This window comes from Orycteropus afer, unplaced genomic scaffold (assembly GCF_000298275.1).
Source record: "Orycteropus afer afer isolate SDZICR_OR568_19922 unplaced genomic scaffold, OryAfe1.0 scaffold00126, whole genome shotgun sequence".
NCBI classification, from domain to species: domain Eukaryota; kingdom Metazoa; phylum Chordata; class Mammalia; order Tubulidentata; family Orycteropodidae; genus Orycteropus; species Orycteropus afer.
Window position 1 is genome coordinate 3967698 of NW_006921713.1, and position 27404 is coordinate 3995101.

The 27404-nt window shown below is 36.5% G+C and overlaps 1 protein-coding gene across 1 annotated transcript in view; it reads left to right on the top strand.

The window, feature by feature from the left end:
- Nucleotides 1-7990: 7990 nt before the first annotated feature.
- Nucleotides 7991-27404, top strand: part of SLC15A5 (solute carrier family 15 member 5) — a 130936-nt gene continuing 111522 nt past the window's right edge. The window contains exons 1-2 of the mRNA XM_007944451.1: nt 7991-8351; nt 15613-15835. Coding sequence (XP_007942642.1) covers nt 7991-8351; nt 15613-15835 — 584 coding nt within the window. The remainder of the gene's footprint in view (nt 8352-15612; nt 15836-27404) is intronic.

Sequence of the window (27404 nt, forward strand, 5' to 3'; positions counted from 1 at the left end):
GTCGGTTGTTGTTTGCTATTTTGGGTTCTCTGTTCAAAGGACTCCCTTTAGTATCTCTTGTAAGGTTGATCTGGTTTTAATAAATTCCCTTAGTTTCTGCTTCTCTGGAAATCTCCTAATTTCACCATCATATTTGAGGGACAATTTTGCCAGGTATATAATTCTTGGTTGAAAATTTTTCTCTTTCACGATTTTATATATACCATCCCATTGTCTTCTCGCTTGCATAGTTTCTGCTGAGAAATCAGAGCTGAAAGTACCATGGACTACCAGAAGAACAAACAAACCTGTCTTGGAAGAAGTTCAGCCAGAATGCTCCTTAGAAGCGAGAATGGCCAGACTTGTCCCACCTACTTTGGTCATGTTGTCAGAAGGGACCATTCCCTGGAGAAGAATATCATGTTTGGTAAAGTGGAGGGTCAGCGAAAAAGGGGAAGGCCCTCAATGAGATGTACTGACACAGTGGCTACAACAGGCTCAGGTATAGCAAGGATTGTGAAGCTGGCACAGGGCTGGGCAGTGTTCCATTTTATTGTACATAGGATCACTATGAGTCAGAGCTGACTCAATGGCACCTAACAACAATGACAACAACAACTCTATTTATAGTAAAGGAGTTCTGGTGGCACTGTGCCCAAGGCATTTGACTGCTAACCAGAAGGTTGGTGGTTCAAACTCACCAGTTACTCTGCAAAAGGAAGATGGGGCAAGCTACTTCCGTAAAGATTTACCTCCTTGGAAACCCAGTGGGGATCACTATGAATTGGAATCAACTTGATGGCAGTGGGTATTTATGGTAAGTGATTACATTTATATTAGTGATTTTTAAATTTCCTTGTTTAATAGTTTTACCTGATTTTAAAAATTAAATTATTTCAGACAATTAAGAAAATATTTTAAGATGTGGCAACAATCAGAGCACTCAGAGGGATAAGAGAATAAATAAGTATGGCAACTTGGTGAAAAGGTTGTACAAATGACTGAGGTTTGAGTTAGAAAGAAGCAATAATGAAATAGCAGCACATAGAAGAAATATTAAGGGCCCAAACTAAGACTATAGTAGAGACAGACAAGAAAAAAAGGTGGGTTTGGGAGATATAGTCATGTGTCCCATAATGTCCATACAACTGAACATATGTCTATGGCCTCAACCATGGTAAGGCCTATTATATTAAAAATTCAAGGTGCTTGCAATAGTTCATAATAAGAAATGGGTGCTACTTTGCAACATGGATCAAAATATTATTCTTACTATATTATTATATTAAAGATGTTTTAGCATATCTGGAAGTGTTTCTTTAATGTTTTCTATGCATAGAAATGTACACTATATACTTAGACTAATATTTGACTAACTGATGTTAAGATACAAAGTGGGCCTAACTGTTCTGACACATACAAATTCTATTTAAAGACAGACTTGGTCACAACTCATTTGCAATCATGGGACTGCCTACATATAATATGGCATTCACACAACATCCAAATCACATAACATCCTATTTCACAGAACGTATCACATGGTAAACAATGCATGACTTACTTAGAAAGCTGAATTTAAAATACTTCCCTAACCCCAAAGTCTAGGATAGTGCCTGGAACATGTTAGGTACTCAGTATATACTTTCTGGAAAAAGGCAAGTAGGTGAGGACGAGTGGAGAAAGAGTCTAGGATACCGCATAGTTTTCTGACGAGTATGTAGGTATATGGTGATGTCATTTACCATAAAGAAAATAAAGCAAAAGGAAGTAAGATTTGGGAGGAAGATAATGAGCTAAGCTTAGGACATGATGAGTTTGAATTTTCTATGAGAAATCTAAATGGAGATGTTCATCAATTTGTTTGAAGCTCAGAAGAGGTGCCTGAGTTAAACCTAGATAATTGAAGATTATTTATTCCCTATTTCTAAGCTTGTCTTTCTTTTTCCTTTATGGTCAAAGCAGAAAACAAAGGAAAAAAAGAGGGACAATATGGATGATGTCCATATGATAGCTCATCTTCACCTTACTACTTTATATAGATATTCTTTCTATGTAGGGTTCAACACAACAGCAGTGTTCATAATGGTCAGTGGCATGTCATGGAAGGAAAACCCAATAAGAGTGCAATGATATTCATTCTTAGTGATCCCCAGAAAGAAGATAAGACAAACTACATTGGAGAAGAAGTGAATATTTTCTGTGTTCCTGGGAGTGCTAAGGACTAAAGTAATTCTCCTTCACACTAGAAAGAAGTATGAGTTTATGAATATCATAAATTGTCAAAGCCCCTTTATAATGAAAGAATAGATATTTACAGAGATAATGTCTTCTCACAAAACAGAAAATAAAACCCAATATTTACTTTGTCATTTCCACTTTGCATCTTGAACAGTGTAGAAAAAAAAATCAATCCAACAAGTCTGTGGCATATAATTTTTAATAAATAAATTACAGAAAGACTAATCCCCATGGTCTTGACAATGCTTTCAAACCAACTACCACACCTCATCAAAAAAACTCACTGCCATCAAGACATTTCCAACTCATCGCAACCCCTCCTTGGGTGTCTGAGGTGGTATCTCTACAGAAGTAGATTGCCCAATCTTCCTTCTGAGGAATGGCTAGTGGGTTTGAACCACCAACATTCTGGTTAGCAGTCAAATGCCTTAGGCACTACACCACCAGAGCACCTACCACACCTCATAGTCAATGGAATAATAGAGCTAAAAAAATAAATATCTTGAACTGAGCTTTGTGTATACCATTTGTAAGAACTATTGAACTGGAAAAGTTTGTCCCTTAAAAATGCTTATTAAGTGTTTGTTGTTGTTGTTGTTATGTGCCTTCGAGTCGGACCCGACTCATAGCGACCCCTCCTTGGGTTTCCGAGGCAGTATCACTACGGAAGTAGATTGCCCCATCTTCCTTCCGAGGAGTGGCTGGTGGATTTGAACCGCCAGCCTTCTGGTTAGCAGTCAAGTGCCTTAGCCACTATGCTACCAGAGCTCCCTATTAAGTGTTTAGAAGAGCTATAAAAAGTTATTCTGAAAGTACATATAAAAATGGAAAAGTATTGCAATGACACACTATAAAAACCTTTTAGAAGGCAGTAGGTTTCTCAAAATTCATAATCATCTTGGAGTTATCTTATAGAGATATGTTTTAATCCCACTGAGTTAAAAATAGCCTCCTTAAAAACAGGGTATGTAGCTCCAGTACCTTCTCAATGCAACCCTTACAGGATCTGATACATGCATGCTCTGGATGCTCACTAAATAATATGAGCAGTTCATTAGTTCATCAAGTAGGGCTCTGACTAATTTTCTCTGTTAAATAATACATATACATATTCTTCAATAAATACAAATGTGGTCAACATTATTACCCCACCTTTGACTTGTTGTTATGTGCTGTCAAGTCAGACCGGACTCATAGCGACCCCTCCTTGGATTTCCGAGGCAGTATCACTATAGAAGTAGATTACCCAATCTTCCTTCCGAGGATGGCTGGTGGGTTTGAACCACCAGCCTTCTGGTTAGCAGTCAAGTGCCTTAGGCACTACACTACCAGAGCTCCTTACCTTTGACTTATGATTTTTGTATTTCCAATGAAGAATTCTAGTATGAGTATAATCTGCATTCCAGAAACAATATAGGCTTTTCATAAATTAAAACAAAAGTCTGAAGTTTATATTGCAATTTGACATTATCTATTAAGAAGCCTAAAATCATTCTCACACTTTTACCCAGTAAAATTCCTTCTGAAAATTAGCCTACAGATATAACCTGGGTAATGCTTTATACATAGAGATTCATTTCATCCTTAATTATGTTTTTTTTTTTTTTAATGTAGATTCATGGTCAAAGTTAGAGAAAGACTGGCTTATAACTTACCTGAGACTAATGTAACTAACGATGAAAGAATACTTAAGCAAACTATATTTCTATTAAGGCAACCAGAACAATTATATTTACAGAGTTCGTTCAACCTGTTAAAATGCTAATAACATTATTTATAAAAGACGTAGAAAATGTAGAACACATTGATTGCATACAATTACAAAATTCAAATATTTAAAACATATCAATAAAAAAGTCATAAGGAAAAAATTAAAATTAATGCTCCAAAATCTTTCACCATTTGTCCTTCCTTCTATGTTTTACATATTTTCCCAATTGTGTACAATGCATATGCAATGTTTTTATATTGCAGGTAAAACGTCATTTCATTACAGAGAAAGCAACAGAGACAAGCCTAATGGCAGGAGTGAGGGGTTCCATAAAACAAAGGAACATATAAGTCCCTGCTCAAGGGCTCAAAACTTGTTGATAAAGATGATGGCATTCAATATTCCCCACCAAGTGTTATTCCCAAATGGTGTTGGTACTTGTCCTTTAAGTTTACTTTGAATTTGGCATTGAGAGCTAGTAGGGAAATGACAAGTAAGGAGGTGTTTTCCCATTACTCCAACTCTATTCACATAATATAGTCCCCCTAAATTCTGTCTTTTATGCAAACTGAAAATTAGAGATTATTCTAAGACATTCCTTTGTGGCTGTTGGTTAGGGTAGCCAGAAAATACAGACATATTAGAAAAAGAAAAAAAGAAACTTTTCCATGTATTTTTTAAAAAAAAAACAAAAAACGTTGCCATCAAGTTGATTCCTAAGGAGCTCTGGTGGCATAGTGTCTAAGGCATTTGACTGCTAACCAGGAGGTTGGCAATTCAAACCCACCAGCCACTCCATGGAAGGAACATTGGGCAACCTACTTCCATAAAGATTTACCACCTCAGAAACCCAGTGTGGATTGCTATGAGTCGAAATCCACTCTATGGCAGTGAGTTTTGTGTTTTGTTTGTTTGTTTTGTTTTTAATAAAGTTGATTCCAACTCATAGCAACCCCACAGGACAGAGGGGAATTGCCAAAAGGGTTTCCAAGGCTGTAATTTTTACGGAAGTAAACTGCCACATTTTCCTCCCACAGAGAAGCTGGGTAAGTTTGAACTGCTGATCTATCAGTTAGCAGCTAAGCACTTAACAACTGTGCCAAGAGCTCCCTATTCATGTATGGTCCTTGACATTTCATCAGTCATTTTCTAAACCAATCCTCAGAAATGGTCATCTAAGTTTTTTTGTTGTTGTTGTTGTTATGTGCTGGCGAGTCAGACGTGACTCACAGCAACCCCTCCTTCAGTTTCCAAGGCCTTATCACTATGGAAGTAGATTGCCCAACCTTCCTTCCCAGGAGTGGCTGGTGGGTTTGAATTGCCAACCTTCTGGTTAGCAGTCAAGTGCCTTAGGCACTATGCTACCAGAGCTCCTTTTCACAGTTGATGTAATAAGCTCATAGACACAAAGCAATTTCCCTTGAGTAACAAAGTGTCAGGAATGAAATTCAGGCTTCTAACTTCCAATTTAATGAGTGTCCTTTCTGATAACTATTTTGCCCTTATTACAATTCTATTGTCAGATTTGTTGTGTGTGTGTGTGTGTGTGTTTTTTTTTTCCCCTCTTCACAGAGCATTATTTTTGTGTAGGTAACTCTCTTGGAGTGTTATCAAATAGCTCCTTCAAAGAAAGGCAAATGCTGGTGGTTTCCACCAGCTGTGGCCTGTTGTTGGGTGAGGGTACAGAGACAAGCCAAAGGATTCAAATAGGATCAGCACTAGGCCCTGGGAAGGGGCGGAGTTACTTTGCTTGGGAAATAACACTACCAGAGTCCTTCGTCAGGAGCTGGTTAAACACATCTGTTAGTTAATGGCTGCTGGGAAATTTCCCCTTGTATCTCAGGCAAACAAAAACTTATGGGTTCTTTATGAGCCACCAAAACCAAGTGTGGTTAACTTGGCTAAACCAAAATGACGGAAAGAAATACTGAACAAGCATGCCTCCGGAAGGCTAAGAACCAGGCAGCCCTGAGTTCTCCCTCAGGGACTTACGGGCAATTCCTTTTAGGCGTTGCCATCTGAATGACTAGGAAAAAAGACCTGGTGATCTACTTCTGAACATAAGGAGCACAACAGAATGTTGTCCAATATAGTGCTGGAAGACGAGTTCCTATGTTTGAAAACATTCAAAAAACACAGTGGCCATAACAATGGGCATGGGCATACCAGTGATTGTGAAGGGGCTGGGCAATATTGTGTACTGTTGTACGGGGGGTCACAGAGTCAGAGCTCATTTGATGGCAACTAACAATCTGAATGACTCAGCATCCACTGCATACATTATTTTTTAAATACTTTTAATTGTGATTTGTATGAAGTTTTACAGAGCAGATTTGTTTTCCCTTTGACATTTCATATTTTGTTTTGTGACACTGATTATACTCCCAACAATGAAACAGGTTTCCTCTCAATTCCTTCCTGAGGTTACCCCTTCCCTGTGTCCTTCTTATCTATGCATTCCCGCATCCCTAGCTTTCTCCCTGCACAAATGCTGCCCTTCTGATTCCCCATGGTTGATTGTTCTAAGGAGTGTATCTCCTTGGTGAATTTTTTGGCTCTTAGGACAGTCTAATCACCATACCCACTCTTCAGTCATTCCATTTATAATTAAAAACTTCTGGGTAGAAAAAGTAAAAGAACCATCTTCAGCCATGTGCTGCCCCCTTGGTCAAAAGAAAAGGGATACTCTGATTAATAGCTCCATTTAATAGCTCTACCAGGATCTCATGAAATAGAGTAGTTCCCCAAAGGTAGGGTAATCACACGTTGGCATTTGCTCTAGACAGTTTCAGTTTATACATGTTGTCCAAGAATAACTACAAATAACATAATTTCTACTCGCAAAACTATCCAACTTTGGATAATAAATTACATGATCACTCTACATGAAGGAAAAATAAGGCATTGTTACCAAAAAGGGGGAAATGATGCTGAGCAGATGCAAACAGGGAATATTAGGAGTCAAAACAGAGATTTGTTTCCAATTTCTCAGGTACAAAGATAAGAATCCCAGTCAAAAGCCTTTGTAAGTTTCTTGCTATTGACTCCAACATGAAGAACACTTGCTCTCTATTATTGAATTATTATGACTTTGACAGAATAGCTTCAGTCCCTTGTCTTCCTAAGTCCTTGCAGTTAAATCCCTAAATGTTGAAGTATTTTCTTTTGCTGCTGCTTTTTAGCTTAATTGGTGCCCTCCTGCTTTCCAAAATAGAATGCCACCATCCATTCAGCTCAGTGGAGGGTAGGGGTGATACCAGACCCAATATTCCCCAAAGCACGGAAAGGCTGGTGGCTGTATGCCTGGCTGCTAGCTAATAATAAGGGAGTCAAATAACATCTTTTGATTCTGATTTCCTCTGAGAGGCTGGTCTACAAGTATGGGGTCAACTCGAAGGAAGAGGGTTTTTGTTTAATATTTTCTCTTTTCATTAGTGCACTTAAATTACTTTCTTGTAAACTCTGCTTGTTACCTAAATGTACTAGCACTTTTGTTACCTAATTAACTTTCTTATCAGAATTCTAACCAAAAATAACAAGAAATGTAATAATGATAAGATATACTGCCCCCTCAAAAACAGATTTTCTTTCACACTTTATCTCTTGGTACTATTCTGGCTTGTTTAATTAAAGTATCAAAAATTACTAGACTCGAATTATTTCTAGTCCTAGTGCTCAACATCTCCTGAAAAACTGTTTCTTCTGCCTTGGTATTTAAACCTTTATCAGTGTGAGGCAGATGAGTTTCCATACATATGCAACAGGAGTCATGTAATTCAATATAATTTTGAAGGAAAAAGCTTAATTTAGCATCTAAGTAATTAACAAACAAATCAGATTTGGCTACTCTGGGCTACCATTAAAAATTAAATACTCATGTCTCCTACTTTGTGCTTCTATCATCAAAATGAGTAACATTAAGGTGCAAAAAATCTTACAAAGTTTTAGCATGGAGATGTGAAATTCAAAGCAAAGATCTTATTTATTTTTTCATTAGAGAGGCAGGGGTAAAAATCACCAAGTTAAAACCACTAACACAAGTTGTATTCAAGGATAGTCATGTCTCTTATAGACTTTAAAATAGCTGATGCAAAAATATCCTTAAATCACAGCATTGAGAAGGAGAAAACTGTAAGAGATGTTGGTTATTTCTCTTCATCATACTCTGTGAAAAAAATCCAGGTTGGAATCTGTTTGCTTCTGGTGGAGCTATGTGAGAGATTCACTTTCTTTGAAGTTGTCAGCAATATGATCCCCTTTTGCACTATCAAGCTTGGCTATCGCAATTACCAGGCAGCCATTTTGAACTTATGTTTTATTGGAACTTCACTACTTGCTCCTGTATTTGCAGGATGGCTTGCTGATGTCTGTGTAGGAAGAAACAGACTGGTGTGTATTTGCTTATTTCTGCATTTTCTAGGTGAGTGTCCTCCATAATTGAATTGTTTTGCATCTGAACTGTATCAATTTTTATGAAAATAATTTAGTTTATATTATTCCCACATTGCTTTTAGGATAAAATGTGGTAAATAGAGTAAGAATGTTGTTTCTATTTTTGTCATCCTCTGTATTGTTTGAAGATATTCTCTAGTAAAGGTATGTGTGTGTGTTTATATATGTGTATGTATTAGATGATACCTATATCATTGCACTTAACTATATTTCATAGTAATTACCTCTTTGCATGTCTGTCTTCAATACTTTTTAGAATGCCCTCCTCACCTCTTTTCTTACCCTAAGCTTAAATTCATGACAAATGTATGTGAAACATGAAATTTAATTCTTTCACAAGTGAGATGAAATGTGTTAAAAAGGTTTTTGAAGTTCATGTAGGATAAATGAGAAATATGCTTTCATCAAAAGTGGCTTTTTAATTAGTCATATAGTAAAGTTGCATATGAAGGTATGATTTCTATATTATAAATTGTGGCTATATGCTTAAAAACAAAAAAAAGGAATTCAGACACTAGCCTGTGCTTTACTGCATAGAGAAAATAAAGTATCTATAAAAGTTTGGGAATGATGTGACTATGAAAAATCATATTATTAATATAGTTTTATAAAGCACAAAGAACCAGTTGATGGACAATCTAGAATTTTAGCCTGAAGAGTTCATGTTGTTCTTCTAGGCAACAAGATATGATGAAGATATGGTAAAAACAAAAATAGAGAAAAGTTCTCTTCAATGAGCAGGATAGGCAACCACAGGGAGAGGTTAACTAGAGAGATACCAGGAAATCTCCAGATGATGGTCTTGACAACGGAGAATTGTCAATCCACGAGAGACCATACGAAAAATTATAACTCTTGTTGACTAAATAAAGTCCCAAATGGATGGAACAAAAATTAACTCCAAGATTGTGAGCTGATGAACTTAGAAAAGTAGAGTGCCATTCATCAATGATGAGAAGTGCAACAGAAATGCACATTGCACCACGTTCCTGCTGAACGAGGAAGGAATGGGTATCAGGAACTCAATGTATCCCACAATTTTGAGCAGTTTACCATTCACCAAATTAAGATTAAAGTGTGATGCAAACTTGGAAACTTCTTCATTGCTTAAATTCTGTGAAATAAAGACTCTGCATGGCAAATGTTCATTTAACCTTCTACAAATATCTCTATATTTCTTCTACAAATATTCTTGGATATTGGAATGCAATGGAGAATGGAGATAATCAAGTAAATCAATACATGACAGGTAGTGAGTGTTATGAAGGAAAAAAGGCTGGATAAGGGGACAGGAGGGAACAGATAGTGACAGGGTGGCCATTCTGTGTAGGTACATCAGGGAATATTTTCTAATATGGAAACATTTAAACAAAGACCTGAGTAATGTATTCAATGTGGTGACAGACTACTACTCTACTGACCACATAAGCAGCATTTGGTAAATTCTTGTTAAACATGCTAATTCCTATTGGTACAAGTTCCCATGTAAGTCATCATATTAAAACTGGTGTCCCATCTTCCGAATTTGGCAAATAAAAAACCTGTGTCAACTTCATGTCCATTTATTTTCTTACTATATTTCCTAGTGTAACTGACTCAGCTGCCATCAAATTTCAACCATTCACTAAATACCAGAAGTTTTGTCAGAAATATCTCTTCTTTCTGAGTTGCTACAACTTTAGTTCAAAAATGGAGCTTTTTTCTTAACTTAATGCCATGCCAGTCATCTGTTGACTCTAGTCTATGTACAATGCTGCCAATAACATTTACTTCCTGAAAAAATAAATCTACATTTTGGCCCTATTACATAAAAGATAAAATCCAAACTTACTAATTTCATATACAAGGTCTCTTAAAATCTATCCCAAATTTACCTCTGCAGACTTCCCTTTCATTAAAAAAAAAAAAAAAAAAAAAAACCTGAACTTCTTACCTTCTTCTCCACCTTCCTAATCTTACATGTTCTTCTTTCTACCTGAAATTTTGCCTTCCTTCAGCTTCCCACTCCATATCCAAGACTTGAAAACTCCTGCTTTTCTTTAAAGACCTGTAAAGTATTTGTTGCTTGCTCCTCTGTGCTCAACTGTGCTTTGGCCACACATATATGATTTCATTTATCAATTTATAATATAATTGCCCGTTTCCATGCCTGCCTTCTCTGATGGACTCATTAGCTCTTGGAGAGCAGAAGAGTAGACCTCTACCACTTAGCAGGGAATATGGCACATTGTGGAGCTAGATTCCGAGCACATACAGTATACGTGTGCTAACTGTGCATGCACAAGAGCACCATCCCAAAGAGGAGATTATTTTATTGTACATGTCATAAACTTTTGTTTTTATTCCATAATTTTTAAAGCAGATAGAAATAAAGTGTTGTTCTGGTTACCTAGTGCCATTCTGACGAGAAATATATCACAAATGGGATGGCCTTAACAAACAGGAGTTTATTCTTACAATTTGGAGGCTTTCAGTCCAAGTTCAAAGTGCCAAGCTCTAGGGTCTGGGTGAAAGCCCCTCAACCTTGGGGTCCAGCTTTGCCTCCTGCTCCCAGCCCACTGAAGCTAGAGGCATTTCTTCACTCAGACAGCTGCTGGCTCCTGAGGCTGAGAACCCCCCAATGTTGACAAGTAAAAAGGCACAGTCCCGATGTTACCAAACCACCTGACAGGCCATTAACTTAAGTCCATTTTAAGTCCCAAGGTCAGCAGAGCATAGCAGCCTGCTGAGCAACAACACAGCTATGTGCAGGGGCCAAGCTTGCCAAAGGCTAGAGACCATTACCAAGGCTTCTCCTTAAATACAGGAAGCAAACCACATTCCCCAAGGCAGCTAGCCACTCAGCTGCTGCCAGTAGATTCCACCATGGAGTTGATTACCAGTCTCATCATGGGGAATACTACATCCAGCTGCCCAGCCACTTAATCCGGCCTAGCCAAGCTGACACACAAACATAACCATCACAAGTGTGATCTAACAAAATTATGTTTTCCCAAAAGATAGAAGTAAAGCATCTTTCTTACTTACATAATGACATCATATGGACTAAAAGTGCCTTGGCTTGAAATAAATGGTTACTGAAGAAGGTTATTCTTCTGTCCATCCTATTTGGATAATCCTTTGCCTAGCCTGGCTCACATCACTGCCAGAGAAGAAGACTAATTGGGAGAGAGAGAGTGAGAGAAAGAGAGAAAGAGGGAGAGTAAGATCATTCTACTTGCAGCTAACCTCCAAAGGAAATTTTCAAAGTCAATAATTTAAAAGTTCCACCTTCACATTAAATCAGTAAATAACTGTTAAGTGCATGTATGTTTCACCTTGCATAGAGGTGATGGAAACATTAGACCCATTTTTTTCCTTTTTTTTTTTTTTCCGCATGTAAGGATTATATAATCTAGTTGGGGAAACTAACCACATAAAACAACTACATACAAATTTAATACCAAAAAATGTTAATGCCAAATTAATAAAATGAAGAACAAAAACAATATAAAAAAAACATTTTTCTATCATCAAACTGGCAAAAAATAAATAAATTAGTGATGGTAACTAATGTTGAAGAAGGTCATCTCATAAAATGATAGGGAGAGTTTAAATAATTATATATCTAAAGAACATTTTGTCAATGATATTAAAAAGCTATGACAACATGAATAACTTTAAGAGCTTAGGCTAAGGAAATGATCATAGATATGTACAAAATTTTATGAAAGGATATATTGGCAGTATTCACGCAAAACAACTGGAAAGGCATTTCTAAATAAATTATGGTTAGAATGACACATCATCATTAGAAATTACGTTAGATGTTGTTGTTAGGTGCTGAGTCAATTCCCACTCGAAGTGACTCTATGTAAAACAGAACAAAACACTGTCCAGTTCTGTGCCTACCTCACAATCATTGTGCATAAGCCATTGTTTCAGCCACTGTATCAATCCATCTTGTTGAGAGTCTTTATCTTTTGCACTGACCCTCTATATTAGCAAAGCTGATATCCTTCATCAGGAAATGTTTCCTCCTGGTAACATGTCCAAAGTAAGTGAGATGAAGTCTCACCATCCTCACCTCTAAGGATTATTCCAGCTGTACTTCTTCCAAAATAGGTTTGTTCATTCTTCTGGCAGTCCACGGTGTAGTCAATATTCTTTGCCAACATAATAATTAATTATTCATTAGTTATTCTTCGATCTTCCTTATTTCTCAGCTTTCATGCTCATATGAAGCAGTTAAAATTACTATGGCTTGGGTCAGGCGCACCTTAGTCCTGAAGGTGACATCTTTGCTTTTTAACATTTTTGAGAGGTCTTTTGCAGAAGATTTGCCCAATGTAATACATCATTTGGTTTTTTGACTGCTGCTTCCATGGGCCTTGATTGTGGATCCAAGTAAAATGAAATCTTTGACAACTTCACTCTTTTTGCTTCTTGGTCCAGTTGCAAGGATTTTTGTTTTCTTTATGTTGAGGTATAGGAGCTCTGACTTTGTAGTTATTAAGGCATTTGGCTGGTAACAAAATGTTGGTGGCTTGAAACCACCAGGTGCTCCATGGAAGGAAGATGAGGCAGTCTGCTTCTGTAAAGATTTACTGCTTTGGAAACCCAATGACAGTTGCTATGAATCTGACTCAACTTGATGGCATTTAGTTTAGTTTGGTTTGCATGCTGAGGTGTAATCTGTACTGAAGACTGTAGTCTTCAATTTTCATCAGTAAGTGCTTCAGTGCTCTTCATTTTAAGCAAGCAAGGTGATGTCATCAGTATATTTCATGTTGGTAATAAATCTCCCTCCAATCCTGATGCTGCATTCTTCTTCATATATTCCAGCTTCTCACATTATTTGTTTAACACAGAGATTGAAAAACTATGGTGAAAGGTTTTAACTCTGACACACACCTTTTCTGATTTGAAACCAAGCAGAATCTCTGACTCTATTCAAACGACTGCCTCTTGGTCTATGTATAGGTTCTTCATGAGCACAAGTAAGTGTTCTGGAATAGCCATTCTTCACAATGTTATCCATAATCTGTTATGATCCACACAGTGATATGTCTTTGCATAGTTAATAAAACACAGGTCAACATCTTTCTGGTATTCTCTGCTCTTACCCAAGAGCCATCTAACATCAGCATTGATACCCCTCGTTCCATGTCCTCTTCTGAATCTGGCTTGAATTTCCGGCATTCCCTGTTGATGTACTGCTGCAACTATTTTAATTATCTTCAGCAAATTTTATTTGTATGTGATATGAGTAATATTGTTTAATAATTTTTGCATTCTATTGAATTACCTATCTTTGAAGGAGGTATAAATATGGATCCCTTCCAGTCAGTTGGACAGGCATGGATGAGTGAGCACTTTTAATATTGCTTCCATTCATTGAAACATCTCAGTTGGCATCTGTCAACTCCTGGAGCCGTTTTTAACCAATGCCTTCAGCGCAGCTTGGATTTCTTCCCTAAATACTATCTGTTCTTGATCATATACTATCTCATGGTACAGTGATTTTGTGTATACCTGCCATCTTCTTTTGATGTTTTCTGTGTTGTTCAATATTTCGCCCATAGAGTCTTTCAGTATTGCAACTCAAGGCTTGAATTCTGTCTTCAGTTCTTTCAGTTTGAGAAATACTGAGTGTGTTCTTCCCTTTTGCTTTTCTAACACCAGGTCTTCGCACATTTCATTATAGTAATTTACCCTGTCTTCTTGAGCTGCCTTTTGAAATTTTGTTGTCAGTGTTTTTACTTTATCATTTCTTCCATTCCCTTTAGCTAGTGTATGTTCAGTAAGTTTAGGGTCTTTTCTGACATACATTTTGGTATTTTCCTTATTTCCTGTCTTTTTAATGACCTTCATGTATGGTGTCCTTGAGTGGTCTTTGGTCTGTAGTGTTCAATGTGTCAAATCTATTCTAGAGGTGGTCTCTAAATTCAGGTGGAATATAAAGAATATAAAATATTAGAAATTGTTTATATTGTTTGATTATGTTGAAGTCAACAGTGTAATCTCAATTTTTTATTTAAGCAAAATACATTCATAAAATTATAATAAATAGTAAAGGCCTTCTCTTTGTCATGAGATTATGGGTCTTTAATAATATTCTGAGTGTTTTTCTAACTTTTTAAATTTTCTGAAATAAGAATGTATTGCTTTTATAACCTGATAAGAAAATGCTGTTTTTGAAAAATGATGATTTGATCACTTAGTGAAAGAAATTCCAGAAAGAGGGAAATTGCTCCAGATAGCTCTGTAACATTGGGCATGACCCTTAACTTTATTGAACGTGTTTCTTTATCTGAAAAACTGAAGTAACAAAATGTATCCTTTGATATTAAAGTTGTTCTAGTACTAAACACTTGATTGCTAACCAGAAGGCTGGCGGTTCAAACCCACCAGCCACTCCTTGGAAGGAAGGTTGGGCAATCTACTTCCGTAGTGATACTGCCTTGGAAACCCAAGGAGGGGTCACTATGGGTCTGATCCGACTCGATGACACATAACAACAACAAACAATACAGTATGTGAAAATATATTGCAAAATCTACAGAATTTAACAAAAGCAAGGAATTGAATTATATTTTTAAGGTCTCAAGTATGGTCCCTGTAAGATGAATGTGAGAAGGATCCTTAAGCCTCCTTTGTCCTCCCTTTCTCCCCACTTGGCTATGTTACCGGATTCACACTCCTCTTTTTCTGCAACCTTCTAACTTCTTGCATGGGTAAAGAAGATTCCACCCTGAGAAATGAGAGAAGAGAAAGTAGGAAAGAAAAAAAAGAAAGGTTATGTTCTCCTCTAACTAGAATAATATTCTTCTTAAAAAATTGTATGTAACAGCCCTCTGAGATGTCTGAGATCATCGAATTTTCTATCACTCTACTGATTAAGAACAAATAACCTTTGATAATGGTGGTTTTCTCTGCGGGTAAAGATTACAGACATCTTAGTTTCCTATATAATGCATTTGTGAATTGTTTTAATTTTGTTAAAATAGACTTGATTTGCTTATACATTCTGAGAGAAAAGATAGTTCAAGCTGGAGGCAAAAACTGTTAGGATTCTGAATTAGTTGAACACTAATTGAAGTCACCCTTAGAAAAAGCAGGCTATCCCCAAAATTTCAATCATTAAATGTAAATATTTTAATAAGACAGTCTCATAGTGATGCTACTTTCTGAGCTGATTTGGTAATTCAGTTAGTCTAAGCTACATTTATTCCCCTGTTTACCTACAGGCACTGCTTTGTTATCTGTGGTTGCCTTTCCCTCAGAAGATTTCTATATGGGCTCTTACCATGTGATTAATAATATAACAAAGAAAGAGCAGAAGAGACTGTTTTACATAGCACTGTTGACCATCTGCCTCGGCACAGGAGGAGTAAGAGCCATAGTTTGTCCACTTGGTGCGTATGGCCTCCAGGAACATGAATCAAAGAAACAAACGTCATTTTTTAACTGGTAGGTAACACTGCTTAGGAGAGGAAACAGATTTCTGACATTCTTTTTCTTTGGGGATTTCTCATTGTTTACTTTGTGGTCCCATTTTGATGACAGTTGTTCAATCTTTGTCATTGTTTGGACAAGGTAAGTGGTGATATGACATGTCTATGACAATGATTCAGTCAGTTATTGTGGAAACATATGAGTCAGATAGACCAATACCGTTTACTGGCATCTTCCCAAGACATTATTGATCCATTTATCCTCCAAGTAAATAGATGTGAAATGACTTCTCATGTTGGACAGAACATGGCTTTAGAACCAAATCAGTCTGGGTGGAAGTCTAAACTCAACGTAAGCCACCTGACCTTGACCAAATAATTTATTCTCTTTAAGCTTTAGTTTTACTAGAGGTGATAATATACATATTGCTGGCAAAGAACCTGGCCCATAATAATCAATAGATAGTAATCGTTATCAATTATGTCTACACTGTAATAGACTAATTTGGCAGGAATTATAAATTCACAGGACAATTCAGAAAGAAGATGAGAAGGTTGGAAGAAGTATTTTAGAATTTATAAGGCATCAATTAGCACCTGTATTTCTCACCCACTTTACCCATAAGACCCAAAACAGTTTTTATTCCATGGAAATCAAACTGCCTTTCTTCGAACCTTTGTCTCTCCTAATGAGTCCTTATACAGTTTGTGTGGTTTTTAAGAAAACAATTTCTAGTACCAAATACAACTTCAAGAAGAAAACTGAAACTTAGATTTAAAAGGAAAACAGTCATCATGTAATATAAAATTTATTTTTTCTTGTTAATCATTGTTGTTGTTGTTGTTTTGCTGTCGAGTTGGCCCCGACTCATAGCGACCCCTCCTTGGGTTTCCGAAGCAGTATCATTACGGAAGTAGGATTGCCCAACCTTCCTTCAGAGGAGTGGCTGGTGGGTTTGAACCGCCTGTTACTCATTAGTGGACATTAAATAGATCTGAGATACCTTAAGTCTTTTGTTCCTTCTTTTCTGTGTGTGAAATGGATTGGCAACATTTTTCCAAATTATTCTGAGTCTTTCCATTCACATTAACAATATAGATCAAAACAATGCATGAAAATAAATAAATAAAACGCCATGGCCATCAAGTCAATTCTGACTCACAGTGACCCTACAGGACAGCATAGAATTGCCCAATAGGGTTTCCAAGGCTGTAAATCTTTAATCAAGCAGACTGCCCCATCTTTCTCCTATGGAATAGCTGGTGGGTTCAAAGCATCTACCTTTTGGTTAGCACTCAAGTGTTTTAACCACTATGCCACCAGAGCTCCTCTGAAACCATGCATACTAAAACCAAAAACCAAATTCACTGCCATCAAGTCAATTCAGACTCATAGCAACCCGAGATGATAAACCTTTACAGAAGTAGACTGTCCAATCTTCCTTTCATGGAGCAGCTGGTGGGTTTGAACCCCCAATTTAGGTACTGTACCACCAGAGCTCCTCAAACAATACAAACCCAAAAAACCAAACTCACTGCCATCAAGGTGATTACAACTCATAGCAACCCCCACTGGGTTTCTAAGGGTGTAAATCATTACAGAAGCAGACTGCCTCATCTCTCTTCCCTACAGCAGCTGGTGTGTTTGAACCACCAATCTTTTGGTTAGCTGCCAAATACCTTAACCACTCTATCACCAGAACTCCTTATCAAACAGCGTATTTAAAGTAAGTTCATATTAAAACATTAAACATAAAAATTTAGAATAAATGTTTTCTGGGATATATGTAGCTAGCTAAGTCAATTTCTTCCTTCTTTTCTTGCCTCCTCCCTTCTTTCTTCCTCCTCTTTCATGTTTTCTTTTCTTCCCTCCTTTCTTCCTCCTTCCCGCCTTCAATCCCTCTTCCTATTTTCCTTCCTTCCTTTTTGCTTTCTTTCCTTCCTTTCTCTCCCTCTTTCTCTCTTTTCTCCCAATTATATTAACATTACCAAGCACTTAGGTTTGTTTTGGATTAAGTCCAAATGTCAGAGACTAATGCAATTTTACCAAAGGTGGAAGGGACTCTAGTTCCTTATAGCAAATTCTGCATCTTTGACCTGCCCAAAGGAGAAAGAAAAATCCTTATTTTTTATTCTATTCGGTGGTTTTAATCCTTAATTAGCAACATCATTTTGATTAAATAAGACTCTGGAGGATTAAGACTGGAGAGCAATCAGTTGTTCTGAAAGATAGCTCTGGAGAATTTATTGTACTGTGGTCTTAGTCATTCAGAGTTGTATTTAATCAAAGTGACATTTCTCAGTGTTGATTACAAAGGAGACATTATATGAATGAAATATTTCCTGTGGGAAATGGAGGAGACTCCCAATGGATCTAAGCTTTAGGACCTTGGGAGGGGGATGAGGAACAGGTGAAAATGAATTTCTGCAGCTATGAAGAGCCAAGTCAAATTTCAGATGAACACATTCAGGTTTGTGGGTTGTTTTTTCTTCCCCTAAGCTCATTAAAATCTCTGATGAAAAGAATCTGGCAGTGTTTAAAAAAGCTAAAGTTAAGGCACCTAGAAATGTACATGAAGAATCAGGGTGTTATTTTTTTAATGTGATAAAGACTATTTTGATAGTAAGCTCGTGGGAGGCTGCATCTGATTGGATTTTTTTCCAGTTGAAATACTAAAATATAGGAAAACTTTTATGAAAAGCCACATGTTGCAGTTTATAAGATTGATTGTTGATGCTATTGCTGTACACTGCAGGGGTTGGTGATAAGATGGACAGAGACCCTGCTGGGCAGCCAGACAGCTGCAGAATCCTGGCTGTGTCACTTCGGAGTTTCAATGGTCTTTGGCAAGTTCCCTAATCTCTGAGTTTCAGGGTCCTCAATAAAAAAAATAAGAATACCTTTTGAAGATTATAGTTTATACATAAAGTATCCTAGCACATAATAGGGGTTCAAATCATGATAGCTATTATTACTACCACTATTATTAATTTGATGAATAAATCATCAGGTAAAATTGTTGCCTAAATGCTGGTAAGGAGAGAACCCGATTAAAGGAAGGCCATCTTTAAGATGACCAGGCAATTAACTCATGTACTATTTTCCCATGTCAAACATGCCCAGAAATTACAAGTTGGCTAATATAATGAATTTCAGTAGTACCTTTAAAAAAAAATATATATATATATCATTTGAATCTATAACCATTTGAAGGCTGTATCCAGTCTTATTATCAGCACAGATGTCAGATATTCAGAATTACCAGACCTTTAATGAGATGTGTCATTGCACCTATACCACCTACAGCTTCCCAACGATCATGTTAAATAGTATAGATTGAATGTCTTAGGCATTGAAAGCACTACTTCCGAGCAGAGCTGCCAAACGTAGGTGAGAAAACCACTCCAGCCAACATTACCATCTGGTACTGGATCTTCTTCAACTGCATACTTCATTGAAAAAAATAAAGCTAACCTCCCTGAGATCAAGAGGCAGGATAATCTGCCAACATCCTTATGTCATTATCCAGATTGGAAATGGGTTCTTTCAGCATTTTCCAAAATCTGAGGTGTACAATTAAGAGTTACCACACTGGAGATCATCTAGGTAAATAAATATACCTGTGCAGATTCTTTCCTGGAAGCAAAGGGAGGGTAGATCAAGTCTGTTCATGGCCATAATTTTAAATTCTCCCCAAATCAACCTCAACTCTTGTTCCATATTTCTCTGCGTACTTCATATGATAATTTGCATTTCACCTGCATATTATAATCTGTTGCTAACAGGTTACCAAAGTGAATTGTGCATGACTAAAGGCCTAAATAGGAGCTCTGGTAGCATAGTGCCTAAGGCACTTGACTGCTAACCAGAAGGCTGGTGGTTCAAACCCACCAGCCACTCCTCGGAAGGAAGGTTGGGCAATCTACTTCCATAGTGATACTGCCTCAGAAACCCAAGGAGGGGTCGCTATGAGTCGGGTCCGACTCAATGGCACATAACAACAACAAAGGCCTAAATCAAGTATTGGTAAAGTTACTCAAAAAACACTAGAAACTGATTTATTCTATCCTAGAAATTTTTAATATCTGGTACTCAAATAACCCTGTATGATATGTTTCTATTTCCAATACTTAAATTTAATATCTTTTATCTTAAGGAAGCACTAGAGGTAAAAATTTATTACCCCATAGTGTTTTACTCAAGCTGGTTTAATATTCATCTGAGCCTTGTTTGAAAGCAGTGATTCTTAATCTACATGAATATGCCAATCACCCGAGGACCATTAAAAAATGCCGATGGCTGGGTCCAGAGGTTCTGGTTTCAATGGTTTGAGAGGGAGCCCAGACACCAGGAATTTTGTTTTTTAAGCTGCCTAAATAATTGGAAAGGAGCCTTGGTGATGCAAGAGGTTGAACATAAAGAGTTGGTTCAAACCCACCTAGCAGCTCAGCAAAAGAAAAATTTGGTTATCTGCTTCTGTAAAGATTACAGCTAAAAACCTGCTGGGGCAATTCTACTCTGAACACATGGTTTTGCTATGAGTTGAAATTGACTCGATGACACCTAATAACAGTAGTAACAAATAGGTGGAGTCCCTGGGTGGTGCCAACAGTTAAGAACTCAGCTGTAAACCAAAAGGTTGGAGGTTTAAAGCCATCCACAGGCACCTCAGAACAAAGTCCTGGCAATCTACTTCTGCAAGATCAATCATTGAAAACCCTCTGGAGCACTGTTCTTCTTTGACATTGTCATAAAGCAAGATCATGGAGCATGTTTAAGTAAAAGCAAAAGAGGTTTGCTGAGGTGTAGAGATGATCCAGACCAGGATGACATCCAAATTCAGAGTGAAAATCGCTGCTCCTTTGGACAATGAGGAAGAAAACAAATGTTCACAGTTGGAGCAGGAACTGAAAGTTAGAAAATCATAATTGGCTGGAAGGCAATCAGGGAAGTCAAATGTGGTGTATCTAAAAGCAGAGATTTAGCAGAGAGAGGTGGATAACATGATTGGTTAAGTCTAAATAACTGCAAAGGTATGTGCTCTTTAGTTTATTATAGGATGGTCACAGGATAAGACAGACTTTCCAGGTAACCTGCTATAAAACTTATTTTCTCAATCATGTCTGTTTCTGGGGGTTCATTATAAGGATTTATCAAAAATCCTGTGCATCAAGACCCTTTGGGTATAAGCTACCATCCCTTGTATCTAGCTTGTGAAATCCTGCACCTGCTAGACCTCAGAGAAAACAAAAAAAATGTCTCCTTTAGGGTATATGGTCACCATCAAGGTTAGAGGAACTACAGTTAGAAAAGTCAGTTTTAAAATTCAACATGGATTCCAGACACATGCCAAGACTTAATATGGAGTCAAGGCTCCACTTTCAGACTGCTCTATTTATACACACCAAGTGCCTCTGATTTTAAGCTTTCATGCAACACTTAGGGAGTTGCCATGAGTCAGAATCAATTACTTGGCAACTAGTAACATAGTTAAGGTTGAGAACACTGCTCAGGAGCAGTGTTGCCTGATTTTAAGAATCACTTGGGGACTTTGTTAAAAAATTTTTCTCGGGCCCTGTCACCAAACTTCCTGGATCAGAATTTCCTGGGAAGACAGCCAGAAATGTGCATTTTGAACAACTATTCAGGTGATCCACAAGATCAGGCAAATGTTAAAAACAATTCCGCAGCAATAAGGAAAAGAGTTTTCAAAAACAGTCTTAGATAGCAATGGAAAGTAACGGAACTATACTTGGGTTGAACTTGGCTACTGTGTGCCAGCCGGGCTCCTCTGGAAATTTTTGGTGAATCATGTAGCTTTTAACAACACTTAAAAATTGATCTGACTGAGAAATTCTTCATCATTCTTATATATAGAGAGAAACAAAATATAAACTCACTTTATTTTGCAATAGTAAAGTCACATTCTATAAGATATATTTCAGCCAACAAATTCCAACAAGCTCACTGAATAATCTTATTATTACTCATAATAGCCTCTGAGTTGCATACTGAGCAATAGCCTGCAAATAGCTTTGAAAAAATCCCTAGTCTTTCCAATATTTTATCTGCATTGACTCAAGCCAAGTTTAACAAATGCTACCCTCTCACCCTAATAACAACAGGCACCTCCTTCCTTATCTTTGCCAAAACTGAAAGCCTTTAGGAAATACACTCACATTCTTTTCCAAACATATATAACTGTGGAAACTAAGGAAAACTAAAAAAGAGAGAAAAATTTCTTATTGCTCTTGCTGCCTCATGTTTTCTCTTAAACCCTGCTTGATCTCTTTTAAGCTTGGGAGGTACATGAGTTGGGACTTATTTTTATTACAAAACTCTAAGACATGTAGTAGTTCAAAGATCTTATATGTAAATAATAAGAATGATATATGGACAATGATCTTATATGTAAATAATACGAATGATATATGGAAACAACTGTTAAAATTGAGGAACTGACAAAAGAAAGGAGAACAAGGAGAGAAGCCAGTGAAAACAAGTGGAAGACTGAGTCTGAGAAAGAGAGTGAGGCATTTCCCTAAATTCCAGAACTAAGAATAAAACTTTTACTTTATTCTTGCTGTTTATTCACCAAAATCAATGATCTTCCTTTTAAAAATCATCTTTCCTTTAACAGCACTGCTGGGGGAAAAAATTACAGATAAAAAGGAAGAACTATAAATTTCCCATTTACTTTTTCCTATTCCAAACCCATGGCTGGCAGAGCATTCTTTGAAGTAGTTCAATGGGCCAACGGTCATGCTAAAGAAGGAACAATGGACAACAGTCATCTGCTACGGAATCAGCCCTTGGATGACTCTTCTAAAAAATTGTTTTTTTCCCATGGAAAATTCACAAATCTCCTTGTGACTTATTTTAATATTGCTCATTGTAGAATAAATTATCCTCGGTCACCTCTGAATTGCCAACTAATGCTGTGAAAAGCAAAAAGTTTACCTTCCCTTTTTGACAACTTCTCAGGTTATGAAAGACCATTTGAAACCATTTCCTTTAAAATCACTTGAAAGAAATCTGAAGCATGTCAAAAGTTGTCAGTCTAAAAAATGGCAAAAATATCTGAGTGACTTTAAAATTATTACTAAATAAATTAAGGTGATTTTTTCAAATAAGTAATCTCAAAATGATTGCTGAGGCTTGCGGCAACAAGTATTTTTTGTTTTGTTTTTTGTATTCAACACTATGGAATCATGAAGACAAAAAAAAATTACCACTTATATGCACTCCCAGTTATTTGCAGTTCCCAGTCTGTGTTTAAAAGTAGACTAAAGAAACATATTTTTACTGCTGCTTTCAATTTTCCTTAATCACTGGTATTTGTTTTGCTTTAGTGCTTTGCTCTCTGACTTTCTGAGTGAGAAGTGCTTTATATATTCAATTTGCTAGTGAGCTATGAGATGAAAGGAGTCTTAATGGTGAGTTTGAAGACTGTGGATTTTTATTTCTTTTATTTATGTTTTTTTTAAGTTGATACATATACAATTTCACCCTTAATTATATATGGCTTGTCCTGTTCATGGATCGACAAAGACATATATAAAACATGCCTGTATTGGGTAATTCTTTTAGAAAATTACACAATGAAATAAATTGGGTGGCATTTGTTAAAATACATTTAGTACTTTATGCGAAATCTCCTCCTATACATAGATATTCAGCACTATAATTCTTTGGTCTCTAACTACCTTTCACAAGATTTAAGTCTCAGAATGATTGTAATTTTCCTTGACCCTCTTTAGAGCAATTCAGTTTTACAACACCATAGAGTATGCTGAAGGGTCCTCTTGGATTTTCTCAACAATGCTTAACACTAAAAAAAAAAAAAAAAAAAGTTTCATGAAGATTAAATTGTAACATTCCTAAAAACTGAAAGAATTCGTAACATGGCTCCAGTTTCTCTCATTTGCTATAGCCACAGGTTGCAGGTTGCAACAGCATGAAAGGATAAACTGAGGCTTAGCCTATGGACTCTAATCAATTGTACTAGAAAATTCTAAATTTGTACTTTGCCTATTTTGTGATAAATGAATTTCTATTAGTGGATTACAGTAAATCAGTTTGCATGGTATGGCCACGTTTGACAAACAATTACTTTCCTAGGTCAATTATTGAGTATTTTTTTGTTTGTTTCTTTGTTTCATTGATTGTTGATAAGAGATGCTATATGATTCAGCAATTCATTATTTATGTTTTATGTACTGTGGACATAGTACTTTTGTTCTGTAGAGAGAAATACATGGAGTATTGCCATCAGGAAGGTTTACAATTTATAAATGAGAAGAGAAACTGAAAAAAGTAGAAATAACTGGAGAAGCAATATTTGTTTTAGAAGTTCAGAGAAGGAAGCAAATAGAATATTCAAGAATGCATTGGATGGATGACAATTACTTGAGACAGACCTTGGAAAGTGAGAGAGGGTACATATAGGAACATGGAAGTTACAGAGTAGAAAATGAACAGGTGTGTTTACAGGACAATGAGGAGACTAGCCCCATGTGCCACAAGTTTCATTTTCAAAAATATATCACACATTATCCACTTCTCTCCTTTTCTTTGCTGTGACACTGGTCCAATTAACTCTTTGTTCACATTCAAACTACTGCAATAATTGAAATTGTTCCCTATCTAAAATTCACAGAAGTGACATCTTAATTTCTTTTTCTTACTTTAACATCAGATCATATCAGCTCCCTGCCCAGTACTCAATAAATGGTTTCCCATTGCACTGAGAATGAAGCTGGAGCTATTCTTTCAAGTATATCAAGGCCCTAAATGATAAGGACCACACTTGTCCACATGATCCTCTCTTTTAACACTGTAGCCCTCGCTCATTCCACTTCAACTTCACTGTTATGGTTGTTTCTGAAATCAAATAGTAATTCTTGAATTGGAGAGAAATGGATACCAGTCACAACATTTGCTTAACACCTTACAGCTACATTAGTGTTCTTGATTCAATCCTTAAAACAACACTACCCAGAGGGTATGATTCCCATTACAAAGATCTTGAATTCCAGAGAGGATCACAAATAATGTACAGAGTTGTGATTTAAATTTATGTCTTCTGGCCACCATTCCAAAAAGGAAGAAAAATATATACATTAATGATATGTAAAATGTGGATAAGAGTGATGAATGGAAAGCAATTTCAAATATTAAAGCCTAGATTAATGGTGAAATGATGGTGTCAAGAAATCAATATATGCAAAGACCTATAAAGAAGTATAAAGGACATATAGTCTAGTTAGCTTCTTCTTAGAACCTCTATCTCCTTGGATTTCTGAGGCAGTATAACTACGGAAGTAGATTGCCCAAACTTCCGTCTGAGGAGTGGCTGGTAGATTTGAACCACTAGCCTTCCGGTCAGCAGTCAAGTGCCTTAGGCACTATGCCACCAGAGCTCTTTACCAGCACAAATGGTTTCTACTTAGGGCTCCTCAACAACTTACCTGTGTGAATTTGGATGAGTTACTTCAGTTCTCCAAGGCTCAGAGTTCTTCTCTATAAAAGAAGGAGAAAATTTTTGTGACCTTGGATTAGACAAGTCTTTTCAATAAATTGAACTTCATCAAAATTAAGAATTTCTTCACTTAAAAAATGTTAGGAAAATTAAAAGATAAGCAAAAGACTGGGAGAAAATAGTTGAAACCACATATTTGATAAAGGACTAGTATCCAGAATATATAAAGAACTTTCAAAACTCAATAACAAGAAAATAAATAACTCAATTTGAAAAACAGACAAAACATTTGAACAGATGACAAATAAAGACAGAAAAAGATTCTAAAAATCATGAATCAGTAAGGAAATGCAAATTAAACCACAATCAGATATCAATACACACACTAAAATGGCTAAAATTAAAAATTGTCCACACCAAGTGTGGCAAGGATATGAAAGAGCTAGAACTCTCATAAACAGCTGGAGGGAATGTGGAAATAGTGAAGTCACTTTGGAAACCATTTGCAAATTTCTTAAAATGTTAAACATACATCTACCTTATCACTCAGCATTCTACAGCTCAGTAGTTATACAAGAGAAATGAAAGCATATATTCATATAAAAACTTGCACATGAAATTTTATGACAGCTTTATTTATAATAGTAACAAGCTGAGTAAAAATGCCCATCAACAGTTAAATGGATAACAAATTGTGGTATACTCACTTAATGGAATACTACTTGGCAATTAAAATGAGTAAAATACTAGTATACACACACAACATAGATGAATCTTAAAATCATTATGCTAAGTGAAAGAAGCCAGGTAAAAAAGAGTACATCTTGGATAATTTCATATATTAAAAAAAAAAAAAATTACAAATTCCAAAGTAATCTATAGTGACAGAAAGAGTATGTTGTTGTTGTTGTTGTTGTTATGTGCCATCGAGTCGGCCCGACTCATAGCAACCCCTCCTTGGGTTTCCAAGGCAGTATCACTACGGAAGTAGGATTGCCCAACCTTCCTTCCGAGGAGTGGCTGGTGGGTTTGAACCACCAGCCTTCTGGTTAGCAGTCAAGTGCTTTAGCCACTATGCTACCAGAGCTCCTTGAAAGAGTATAGTGTCCTGAAGATGGGAAGGAGAAAGGGGAGAATGAGAGGGGACAGAAAAGAGGGATGACAAAAGAACATGAAGCTTTTGGGAGTGATGACTGTGCTAATTGTCTTGAATGTGACAATGATTTCATGGGTGCAGACATATATTAAATTTATCAATCTGTATCCTTTAATCACATGCAGTTTATTGTATGTCATTATATCTCAATAAAGCTGTTAAAAGTGGCAAAAATAGAGCAAGTGTAATTATGGTATTGACATAAAGATAGATCAATGGAACAGGATTGAGAGTCAGAAAATAGATCCACATTTATAAGATGAACAGATTTTCAATAAAGGTGGTGACATAACTCAATGAAGGAAAGATCATTGTTTCAATATACTGCTGGAATATTTGGATCCATATGGAAAAAAATTATCCATGACATCCTATAGGAAAAAAATATTCCAAAATGACTTGACATAGAACATAAGCCACAAAAATGCAAGTAAAAAAAAAATAGAGAAAATATTCATTATCTACTGTTAAAAAGGATTTTTTTATGTAAGACAAGCACAAACCATAAACGAAACAAATTTGAAATTCATCAAAATTTAAAACTTTTGCTTCCTGTTTCACTGAGAAGAAAGAGAGATGGAGACAAGAAGGAGGAAAAGGGGAAAAAGGAGAGCAGAACGGAAGGAGGGAGGGAAGGATTAGAAGATATAGGGGACATGTCATAGATTGACCCCCAATGAGTCACACTTTTGTATAGTCCCCTCCCGTAGGATGTGTGCAGAACCATGACCTACTTCTAACCAAAAGAATATGGCAACCATACACAAAAGCTACCTCCAGATGGATCAAAGACTTAAATGTGAAACCTGAAACTATAGAGTTCCTCAAGGAAAAACTAGGGGCAAATTTAGGGGCCCTAATATATGGCATAAATAGACTATCAAGCATAACCCAAAATGCACAAACAACAGAAGAGAAACTAGATGAATGGGACTTTCTAGAAATTA